Below are 11,901 nucleotides of genomic sequence, written 5' to 3' on the forward strand. Positions count from 1 at the left end.
GGGAGCACCATGAAAACCCATTCCAGGGGCTTAAAGAAACCCACTGCAGGTAAGGGGTTGGGTGGGCTTGGGAGGAAGCCAGCAGAGTAGGCGGAAGGGTCAACCACCATCTGGGGAAGCAGGGAGGGGTGCGGCAGGGAGGGACAGAAACTCTTGGGGCTCCGGGGCTGGGAGATATGACTATGGTCTTCGCTCAGAGTAGAAAAGCCACTGGCTCACAGAGCCACAGGCTCACAGAGCCTGCTCCCCTGGCTCTGCTCACAGCCCCCAGATCCAGGCTGGACGCCCAACGGGACAAGCCCTGGATCCAAGGCTTGGCTCGCGAGGGAGGGGGTTGGTTCTGGAGAGGAAATCAAACCAAGAGCCAGCTTTGTGATTGCTTTGAGAATTTTAATGAAAAGCTGATTTCTCCACATTTGCCAGTCCAGCCCTCCCCAGGGAGGGGCCGAGATGGGGGCTCTGGTCACGGGCCATGACCAGAGGACCCCAGTCTCCCTCCCCCCTTCCCCTCCAGAGACGCTGACATCCGTTCTGACTGCAGAGCGGTGAGCTTAGAGACCTCCTGCGCACAACGGCAGAGCCCCCGGAGCCCTGGGGGGCTTTTATAGCAGCTGCTACTGCGAGGGGTGGAATCTGTGCCCTCCCAGCAAAGGGTGGGAGGAGGGCACTGCGGGGGAGCCTCCCAAGCTGCTTAGGACAAGAGCAAGAAGCAGAGTTTGCACAAGTTCAGGTTGAAGGCGTCCTCCACCCTAGCTCAACTCCAAAGTGTTGATGTACTCTCGTACCCACTTCTTCTCTGGGTTGGCGCACACCTGGCGGTTCTTTCTGGTGATAAAGCTGTGGGAGAGAAGAGAGGGGGACCTGGTCAGTGCGGAGACAGCCAGGTTTGGGGATGAAGGGGACTGAGGCCGGGAGGAAATGATACCGGGTGGGTTATTTTCGGAGCTCCACGATTGTGTTTGTGGCTTTCAAGGAAAGGATGTTTTCTCTTCCGTTGGGTCAAAAGGCTACAAGCCAGAAGCAGCTACGTGTGCACTGTAACCCCTGCGTCCCTGTACAAACACATGTACCCTGGAGAGCTCAGGGAATGCAGGGCTCGAGGCGCCCAGGGTTGAGCTGGTCAACCACTAGCCTTTTCTCGGCACTTCCTGTTTCAGAACCTGTGCTGGCTGCTGAAGATGCAGAGAAAAAGAGGCACCCTCCAGAACTGAGTCACGGCTGACTAAGTGGGAGACGAGGTGGCAAAAAAAACGCACGGTGTGGTTTTAGGTAACAGTGCCCGCCACACGTAGACACTCAACGAAGGAACCCGTCTGTGGGTGAACGGAAGAAGGACTCAAGTGAGTCTTGAGTTCACCACTGACTGGTTAGATCACCTTGGGCAAAATCACTTAGGGCCTCTGAGTCTACATTGACCTCTAAGATATGGAGAGAAATAATTCCTACTTTGCGCAATTGCTGTGAAGCTCAAATGAGATAAGTGAGTGTGAATGAGTTTTGGAAAATACCATATATGTGTTGTTACTGGGGTGCCGTGGGGCCTCTGTTTTAGGGTGGATCAGAGCAGCATGCGACCAGAGGTCCTGGTAGTGGATGTGGTGGCTTGGAGAGGTTGAGGGCCCTGAGATATGAGCACTTGTCAAAGCAATTAACCGGCCAGGATGGAGGCCAGTCTACAGGTGTCGACAGTATAAGTTGGAGGGCTCCATCCAGCTGCCTGCCCCGCCAGTTTGCTGGGAGCTTGGTTCTCTCTGGGGGATGCCCCGGGCCTGGCCAGCAGCACTTCTTGAGTTATTGCTGTTTAGTCGCTAGGTCGTGTCTGACTTTTTTGCGACCCCGTGGACTGTAGCCTGCCAGGCTCCTCTGTCCATGAGATTTCCCAGGCAAGAATACTGAAGTGGGTTGCCATGTTCTCCTCCAGGGGATCTTCCGACCCAGGGATCGAACCTGCATCTCCTGCTTGGCAGGTGGGTTCTTTCCCACGGAGGCACCAGGGAAGGGGCCGGCAGGGTCGCCAGTTCATTCACAGTTTCCTCTCCACCTCGCCCTGCCTCCCTGCACCTTTCTCACTTTGCCTTCTCCTGCAGGACGCTTTCCTGCGTCTTTCTGGGATTTTTTTTTCAGACAAAGTGAAGGCCTGGGTTGTTTGATGAGGAAGAGGATCTCTTGACCCTTTCCTGCTCTGTCATGGAGAGCATGTGCTCTCAGGGGAGCTGCTTCTCCTTCTCTGAGCCGCACCCTGAGCACCCCACTGTCTTTCTCCCCCTTTCTCGGCGTGCAGAGAAGAGAAATCCAGCTGTTCTGAGCTGTCTTCTTGTTTTGGGTGGTGAGGGAGCTTCCGACGCAGACCCTGCCCTGGACCAGCCAGGTGTCATGCAGGAAATCCTGCTGGCTCACTGTCCTGTCTCCTCAGCCTCACTGGCCTGTGGCCAGGAAATTAAAGGCCAGGAAACCGCCATCTGGAGGGTGGGGTGCCCAGGCCTCCCGCTCCTCTCTGATGAATGTGAGACTGGATGGCAGCCTCCCTTGCCAGGCCATCTCTCCCCGCGCCCCCCGCCTCCGTGGCGACCCTGTCCTGGCCCGACTACCCTCCACCTTCACCTGCTCCTCCTGGGGAGCAAGTGTGCTCAGCATCGCTGCCCTTTCGTCCCGTGCGCTCCCTCAAGTCTCTGGCCCCAGGTGTGGCACACCGTGGGTGCCTAATGAATGTTTATAGAACGAGTTAGTGACTGGATGAATTGCGTTTGCTCATCAAGTTTCACTTGTCACTTCTATGTATCTAAGAATACATCTGGGGGGAGAAAGAGGATTAGTTAACCAGGCACCTAGCTGTGTGCCAAGAGATAGTCTAATCTCATTTTTCTCTTTATTATTCTCACTTTGACCCAGGGAGGGAAATACCTCTATCCTACTCCACTTGGCAGGCAAAGAAATTGAGGCTCAGAGAGGTTAAGTGATGAACCCAAGCTCACACAGCTGCTAAGTGGAAGAGCTGGGGTTCCAGGGAAGACAGACTCGCTGGAGCCGCCGAGGTGGCTGACATGCCACTCTGACATCAGAAGACCCCCTCCTCCTTTAAAAAAGTGTCACACCTCCGGCCCCAGCCCCATGTCCTCAGCTCCTAACCCTTCAGCTCACACTCCCTGCTGGACCCTTCCACAGGGTCATGGTGCCCTTTTCCTTTTTTAATTGGACTATAATTGCTTTACAAGGCTGTTTTAGCTTCTGCCGTACAGTGAAGTGATATACATATGTATCCTCTCCTCTTGGACTTCTCCCCACCCCACCACCCCACCCTCTAGGTCATACAGAGCACCGAGCTGGGCTCCCTGCGCTACACAGCAGTTTCCCACCAGCTATCTATTTTACACATGGATATTTATGTCAAACCTAATCTCCTAATTCATCCTGCCCTCCTGGGATCTTAGTTCCCCTATCAAGGATGGAACCCATGCCCCCTGCATTGGAAGTACAGAGTCTTCACCACTGGACCACCAGGGAAGTCCCAGCCCTTTCCTTTTAAAACAGCCCTTCCTTGGGACTTTAGGGGGCTCCACGCTTCACCCTTCTCCAGGTGTGGGCTGAAACCTCAGCGTCACCCTCAAGCCCTCTCTCTTCCTTGCTGCTGACCTCACATCACCTCCCGGGCTTGCTGATTCCACCTCGGAAGTTTCCTCACCCCTGTCCCTCCTTCCCTTCCCTAAGTCCTCTTCAACCTCAGTCCACTCACGTGGACAACCTCTCCACTGGACCCCTCTTGTCTAGACTTTCCCTGTTCTAGCTCATTTCACACTTTTGATTCTCTGTGCTGAGCCTTGAAGCCCTCAATACTTTTCTACATGGATACTCTACAAAAACCTAATGAGAGTTCTGACAATATCCTTGCTGTCTGATACACCCCATCCCTCAGTCCGATCCCCAGTCAAACAGCACAAACTTGCCCTAAATCCCTTCTCTTAGCTAAGCCCCAAAGAGCTGTGTATTCCTTCTTTCCTTTTGTCATGTTCTTATGTAGGGTGTCCTGGTCATTGCTGCGTCTGTCTTAGGCTCTGAGTCCCAGAAGGGCAGGGATGGTGATTTACTCCTCTCTGCCTGCCCATAATAGGTGCTCAAAGAATGTTTTTCTGTTTTGCTTTTCCATCTAAAAAATACTTGTATTCAGAAATAAAATTAGTAGTACTAGATAGCAAATATATAGTATAGCAATAATTTGAAGAATTCATCAGGACCAAAGACCAACTCTGAATACCTACAACTCTGAATCCTACACCTTTGTCAGTGTCACAGGAATTTTTGGATTAAAAAACTTCATCGTGGGTGGTCCAGTGGGTAAGACTCCACGCTCCCAATGCAGGAGCCCCAGCTCCATCCTTGGTTAGGGAACTAGATCCCACATGCCACAACTAAAAGTTGGCATGCTGCAACTAAAAGGATCCTGCATGCCAGCAGCTAAGCCCCAGTACAGCCCAACAAATAACTAAATATTTAAAAAACCCAAACAACAACAAAAAAGTCATCATTATACAGAAAACGTCATGATTGCCCCATTTTCATTCTTTAAGTCTCTATCATCTTAAACTCCATAAACAACTATCACTAATGATCTTACTAGCTTAGAAAGAGGAGGCTCCAGAGACAGGCTCCCTCCCTCACTTACTGAGCAACTTTGAGCAAGTCACCGAACCTCTCTGGGTCTCAATTTCACTCTCTAAAATGTGGAGAGAATTCTTCATACCTGTCAGGGATGCTATGATAAAATGTAGAGCTAATGCATGTAAGACATTTGACACATAGCAGGCACTTCCTAGGTAGCAAAAATTATAATTTTTCCAAATTGCGTGTTTAAAGGAGAATCTCATTATTTTTTCTTCATCAATCAATAACTTTTTTTTTTTTTCCAACACGCTGCAACTAGGGCCTTGGCTTCTGACCTCTCCTCTCTAGTTCCTCTGAGGTTGTGGGTGGCTTTGATTGGGGGCGGGATGTGGGGGACTGTGGGGTCCTTTTCTGGAAAGGGATGTATGAGTCGATCTTCTCCACCCAGGCATGTTGCCGACCAGGTTCAAGTAACAGTCACATCCATAAAGATCAGAGACCTAACCTAGCCCATCAGAGTCAGGGGGCGCCTCCAGGAACACATTGTCTAGCTTTTTCCATGATAGCTGGGGAATCTGAATCCAGAGAGGGCGGAACCAGAGCTATTTGAGCAGCTGGAGGATGGGTGGGAATGGATGCGGCACCCTCTCTGAGGGCCCTGGCGGGGAGACTGATTCTGGAGAGGGAGCTTTCCCTCCTCCCCCCCGAGGTTCCCACGGGGCTGAGACTCACACCACTGCTGCCATGGAGCACTTGCTGCTGGTGTAGAAATATTCCTGGACGTGGTTGCGGGGCAGCGGGCGGGAGAGGTAGGCAAAGCAGCAGGGTGTGGTGTCCGAGGCATCTGGGAGAAGGAAAGAAGGAGACTCCTGGATCCATCGCCAGCACACACTGGGAACTGCGCTGGGCGCTCTATAGGATTTAGCTCCAGCAGACTATTTTCCTCCTTTGGCTGAAACTGAGGCTCAGAGAGGTAAAGACACTTAGCCGTGGACACACAGTGCCAGAGTGGGGATTCTCTCACCTAACCCTTGAGGCCAGCTGGCCTCTGTCCTTCTACACCACAGCCCCATGCCTTGGGCTCTCAGGGCATGCTGGGTCTCCTCTGGGCTGGTCCTAGTTCCCCTGCCCTTATTCTTGCCCTCCCAGGATCCTCGGTGGATTCGGAACTTGGTTTCTTTGAGACCTAGGCTGGGTTGTGGGGAGGTTTTTAAAATTCAGACTTCATGACTCAACCAGGACACCAAAGAGGGGCCTGAAGATGCATACTGCATCGTGGGAGCCTCTGACTGAAGCTACTGAGAGAAGGAGGACTTTTTGTTGGTCAGTGAATTCAGGATGCCCCTGGGAAGGGTCAGTTGCCATTTCCGAATAGAGTAGTAGTGTTTCAGAGCCAAGAAGAACTGGGTTTGAACTCCACTTTTCTTACTTCCCAGCTGCGTGACCCTGAACAGGTTACTTAACCTCTCTGGGCTGACAAGGACAGCTACTCAAAGACTGGATGCAAATATTAAGTCAGATGAGATATGCGAGGCAATCAGCATAATACTTGACCCGTAGTGGACATTTAATTAGATTTTGTTATCTGTTCTCAAAATCTATGAAATGGGGAAAATATGACTGTCCCAGGAGGGTTTTAGTCAAGAGCTTAGAAACTTCTTAGAAACCCTGCCGGTGATGACAGACATGAGTCAGAGGCATTTGCAGGTCAGCTCGAGCAGCCCTTGCCGGCTAGTAACCCCAGTTCACACTCGGTGAGCACCTGCATGGCTTGGGGTGTAGACTTTGAGGACACAAACAAATTGATCAGAGGGGTCCCTGCCATGGAGTGGCTTAGAGATCTATCCAGGACAACTGGACATCTGAGTGAAGCAATGCGGAAGAATATAAACCATAGGAGTCAGACGGTATAAAGGCTGCAGTTGAAAAGAGGGCGAGACCTTCCCTGGTGCCTCAGTGGTAAAGACTCTGCCTGCTAATGCAAGAGACACAGATTGAATCCCTGGTCTGGGAAGATCCTACATACCCGTGGGGCAACTAAACCGGGGCGCCACAACTACCGAGTTTGTGCTCTAGAGCCCAGGAGCCGCAAGTACTGAGCCCAGGCACCCTAGAGCCTGCCCTCCGCAACAAGAGGCCACTGGAATGAGAAGCACTGCAACTAGAGAGTAGCCCCCTGCTTACTGCAACTGGAGAAGAGCCAGCAGTGAAGACCCAGCACGGCCAAAATAAAGGAATAAAAATAAATAAATAATTTTTGTTAATATATAAAAAGGAAAAGAGGGCGAGATCCGGGCGAGTCTAAGGGCTGGCCCCGGGGGCTGTGGCGGTCAGGACTTGGACTTACATGGGGAGGCAGACGCAGGAGCGCAGAGGGCGGCCGCCGTCAGAAGGACAGCGAGGGCAGCGGCGGAGACCTTCATGGTAGCTGTGGGCAGAGTCTGGGGCGAACCACGCGCTGATCCTCTGCAGCTCCGACTGGCCCTTCACAAGGTGCCAGGCGGCCCTTTATAGGGAGGCAGGCCGGCAGACGGGGCGCCCCCGCTCGGGGAGTTTCCAAATAGCAGCCACATACTGCTGCTGATATCACAAGTGAAATTGCACAAAACGGAAAAGAAAACTGAAATAGCCTCCGGAAATCTATGTGTGTGTGAGTGTGGGTGTGTGTGTGAGAGGGTGTGTGTCTCTCTCTCTTCTCACGGCTTCGCATCCAGAGTGAGCTCATCACTTCCCTCTTGGCCCTCGAGAAGAGCCAGCACAAGCCGCGGTGGCAGAAAATCTCTTCCACCACAAACAGCCCGGGATTTGTCTGCCAGGGCGGTGCCTGGTCCTCCCAGAGGTCGGGAAGCTGCTTCTCCCGGGGCAGGAGGAGGGGGCAGAACGACCAGATGGGAGCCCGGGTGCCTTGGCTCCCATGCAGTGCTCCCTCCATGAAGTACCGCTCATCATGATGAGATGCGTCATTGGGGCATCCTTGAAACTGAACTCAAGCCGGTGGTCTGATTAGACCCGAGATCCTCCCTCCGTTTCCAAGCATTAGAGAAGTCTATGTTCATCATTTCCTATTTGGGTTATTTAAAATCAGTGACAGTATGGCCTGGGCTGAAGTTGACTTCTGAGTTATCTAAAAGAGTCTATTGACAGTGACAAAGGCAAACACATTTTAAAAAGTGTAATTTTTAAAAAATGTAATCTTATACCAAGGATGTTTCTTGCTAGCTACTGTCACATATGTAACTTGGAGGCTGAGGGGGACTGAATCACCCAGAATGGGGAGAACTTGTCTCTTTTCTTTCTTTTGAAGACTTTGAGGCAGGATGGTTATTATTCTCCTTTTATAGAAGTGAACACTAAGCCTCAGAAGAGGTCATTAAGGTCCTCAGCTCACACAGCAGGAAGTGGGGCTTGAACCCAAATATTTTTTTTTTTTCAGACTGACTTAAAAAAATTAACCATAGTTGATTTACAAATTGTGTTAATTTTAGGTGTACAGCAAATTGATTCAAATATGTATGTATAGAAAAATTTATATCTATCTGTATATACATATGGGCTTCTCAGGTGGTACAGTGGTAAGGAATCTGCCTGCCAATGCAGGGAACGTAAAAGACTCAGGTTTGATCCTTGGGTTGGGAAGATGCCCTGGAGGAGGAAATGACTACCCACGCCAGTATTTTTGCCTGAGAAATTCCATGAACAGACGAGCCTGGTGGGCTACAGTCCATGGGGTTGCAAAGAGGTCAGACACGACTGAGCACACACACACATATTGTATATTCTTTTTCAGATTCTCTTCCGTTATAGGTTATTATAAGTTAGTGGACACGGTTCCCTGTGCAGTACAGTAGGTCTTGTTGTTTCTCTGTTTTGTAGACGGTAGTGTGCATCTGTTAATTCCAAACTCCTAATTTCTCCCTACCTCTGCCCGTTCCCTTTGATAACCATAAGTTTGTTTTCTATGTCTGTGAGTCCATTTCTGTTTTGTCAACAAGTTCATTTGTATCATTTTTTAGATTCCACATATAATTTATATCACATAATACTTGTCTTTCTCCGACTTAGTATGATAATCTAAGATATCTGACTTACTTCACTTAGTATGATTATCTTTAAGTCCATCCATATTGTAGCAGAATAGCAATATTTCATTCTTCCTTTACAGCTGAGCAATATTCCACTGCATGTATGTACCACATCTTCTTTGTCCATTCATCTGTCTGTGGACACTTAGGGTACTTCCTTGTCTTGGCTATTGTAAATAGTGTGGTTATGAACTTTGGGGTGTGTGTATCTTTTCAAATTAGAGTTGTCATCTTTTCTGGATATATGCCCAGGAGTGGAACTGCTGGATCGTATGGTAACTCTACTTTCAGTTTTATAAGGAACCTCCATAGCATTCTCTTTAGTGACTGCACCAGTTTATGAACCCAAGTACTTATGACCAGGTTCAAGCTCTTCCCACTGACCCACATTAAGTTAAGCTGTTCATCCTCTCTAGGTGCCAGGTGTTATTGTTCTAAACCTATAAGAGTCCTCTTATTACCTCCTGACCTATTAATCAATTAGCAATAGAAAACATAGTTTTGGAAAGCATAGGCCACGTCATTTAAATAAATAAATTGCAAGCACTTAAGGAACATCCAACCGTCTACACAAGATGATCTGCCTGTTTGAACTGCTCCCTTCATGGAACCCCCTTAGTCCCCAAACACATGGGAGGCTGTGTGGCCTAGTGGTTAAGGGCAGCTGCTTTGGTGTTATTCTCATTTATGAGCCAGGTAGATTACTGCAAGTTACTTCATCTGCCTGGCCTCAGTTTCCTCATCTATAAACCAGGGGTAATAATACTGGCTCCTCCCACAGCTGCTGAGACAATTAAGATCCCATAATGTGCTCATGCTTGTAAAGGTCTTAGTATAATTCCTGTTAAGTACTTCCTAACATTAGCTAATATTATTAGCTATTATCATCATATTATTATTAACAGTAAGAAAACAGCAGTCCCTTTAAGGATTCTATACTGTAGGTTTTTCACTGATTTAAACCAGACCCCCCACTGTTGATACGGATTAGCAAACTTTACTATAGCTGTTTAGTCACTAAGTTGAGTCCGCCTGTGTTGTGACTATGCAGTGTAGCCCGCAGGCTCCTCTGACCACGGGATGTCCCAGCCTATAATACTAGAGTGAGTTGCCAAGCCATTTCCTTCTCCTGGGGTCTTCCTGACCCAGGGATTGAACCTGTGTCTCCTGAACTGGAGGTGGATTCTTTACCACTGAGCTACCAGGGAAGCCTGAATTTATTACAGAGACTAATTTGAAGCAGGGGGTCAGTTGAGGCTTAGGGAGGTTAAATGACCTGTTTAAGGCCACGTAGCCTAAAGTGGTAGAATTCAACATGGAACCGAAGTTTGCCTGGGTTCCTAGCTTGCTACCACACTGCATTGTATCTAGAGAAATCCTGAAACTTTGGCTAAGGCTCAGTTTTCCCATGGGAGCTCTATTTCTGTTGCCTTTCCTCGATCTCACTTTCCCTCTTTCAGGAAGAAAGGAAAGTACTTTCCTGGATACCAAATCTGCTGAGTTGGGACACGAGCTGAGGACAGAGACGTGAGAACCACAGATGGACCAAACTCATCCCCATTTTTAAATCCCAGTGAGCCTTTCTGCTGTGTGTATGTGTACCTGTCTGTATATAAGTGGTCATGGAAATGGGGATGTGGTTGCAGGGCTGATTGCTAAGCAGGAATAGCAGTGGGCATGTCAGGAGTATTTTCTTCCCTTTTGGTGGTTCCAGTGGACTGTGGGGTTGCAGAGGAGAGAGAAGAACCCAATTGTAATTCACTTCTGCCCTTTCTCCTGTGCGAAATCAGAGTTTGGACTCATGGAGTCAGTGTATCTGCGGCTCCAAGGTACTGATTCCAGGAGGAAATCAAAACACCTGTGTGAACAGTCTGGTACCCGGTACAGGGTGAATGTCCAATGAACGGCAACTATCACCAAGACTCACCCAGCATTTTATGTTCCTGAAAACCAGGGCTGCCTGCCCGTCTGACCCAGCACACGGTGGTTGAGACGATCTAGGGAAGTGATGATGGCGGATGTGCTTAGGGAACAGGGGAGGTACGAACATCATGAAGACGCCTCTGCCCTCCCTGTCCTACCAGTGTGCTTAGCCAACACCACTCCTTCTAAAATTGTCACTGACAATTGCTGTGAGCCAGGCAACCCTCTCTTGGGACACCAGGTGAGCCAGTTAAAGGCCTGCCCTCTGGAGCTTCTGGAGCCAACCCAGAACAAGGGAAAACGGATTCCTTTTTGTGAGTCATCCTTTCACTTCTCTTGTTTTCACTTCCTGGATAGAGTAACAACCGTCTTAGGCTTTCCCTCTCCCTCCCCCCTCCCCCCCCCCATTTGTTTATTGCATCCTTTCCCTGACTTCCAACAACTGTCTTGCACATGACAGATGCTAAATTAATGCTGGTTTAAGGACTTCCCTGGTGATGCAGTGGCTAAGACTCTGCGCTTCCAAGGAGGGGGCCTGGGTTCCATCCCTGGTCAAGGAACTAGATTCCACATGCCCCAGCTAAGCATTGGCATGCTGCAATTAAAGATCCTTCTTGCAACAACTAAGACCTGGAGCAGCCAACTAAATAAATTAATTAATAAAAATATTAAAAATAGATACACTAATGCTCGGTTGTTCTTGATACCTTCTTACAGTATCTTGATTAAGACGCTGTAGAGTCTGCCTCCCACATTCAAAACTCGGCTATATTATTAACTCTGGCTTGGAGCAAGCGGCTTACTTTCTCTAGCATTAAGTTTCTATATCTGTAGCGTGAGAGATTGGTTGCTTCCTGTTTGGGGGAATCGAGCTCTTTAAGCATCCTTTTTTTCATTTTGTTTTGTTTTTTGCCCGCAGACCTGCCGCGTCCTCGCTCCACCCCGGGCGCCGGGGATGGGGAAGGACACGGACACCGACGCGTCGACCCCCTGCCTCACGTGTGTTCCACCCCTGTCCCCGGCAAGGGGATCTGCGTTGTCCCCTGCCTCTTGTTCGCACCCCGCCCCTTCCCTTCGCCCGTACCAGCCCGCGGGGCGAGGCCCACCGCGGGATGGAGAGGAGGGAGCGGCTCGCCGAGGCCGCCCCGCGAGGGAAGGACCGTGCCACTCTACCCTAGCCCTTCGGTCTAGGCGGGACGGGCGCCTCCCCCCGACCGTGGGGACGAGGCGGGCGCCCGCGGAGGGTGGGCCGCTGGCCGAGAGGCTGAGCCCCGCAGAAGGACGAAGGGAGGTATGGATG

General features: G+C 50.0%; 1 protein-coding gene across 1 annotated transcript; it reads right to left on the bottom strand.

Annotated features, from left to right (window-relative positions):
• Window positions 1-375: 375 nt before the first annotated feature.
• Window positions 376-7,192, bottom strand: LOC122449542 (C-C motif chemokine 5). The gene is made up of 3 exons (XM_043481204.1): window positions 6,944-7,192; window positions 5,329-5,440; window positions 376-837 (listed from the first exon to the last, which is right to left on the bottom strand). The coding sequence occupies exons 1-3, from the start codon at window positions 7,017-7,019 to the stop codon at window positions 750-752; spliced, it is 276 nt and encodes a 91-aa protein (XP_043337139.1). The 5' UTR covers window positions 7,020-7,192; the 3' UTR covers window positions 376-749.
• Window positions 7,193-11,901: the final 4,709 nt, after the last annotated feature.

The sequence above is a fragment of the Cervus canadensis genome, chromosome 1 (assembly GCF_019320065.1).
Source record: "Cervus canadensis isolate Bull #8, Minnesota chromosome 1, ASM1932006v1, whole genome shotgun sequence".
Classification (NCBI taxonomy): Eukaryota; Metazoa; Chordata; class Mammalia; order Artiodactyla; family Cervidae; genus Cervus; species Cervus canadensis.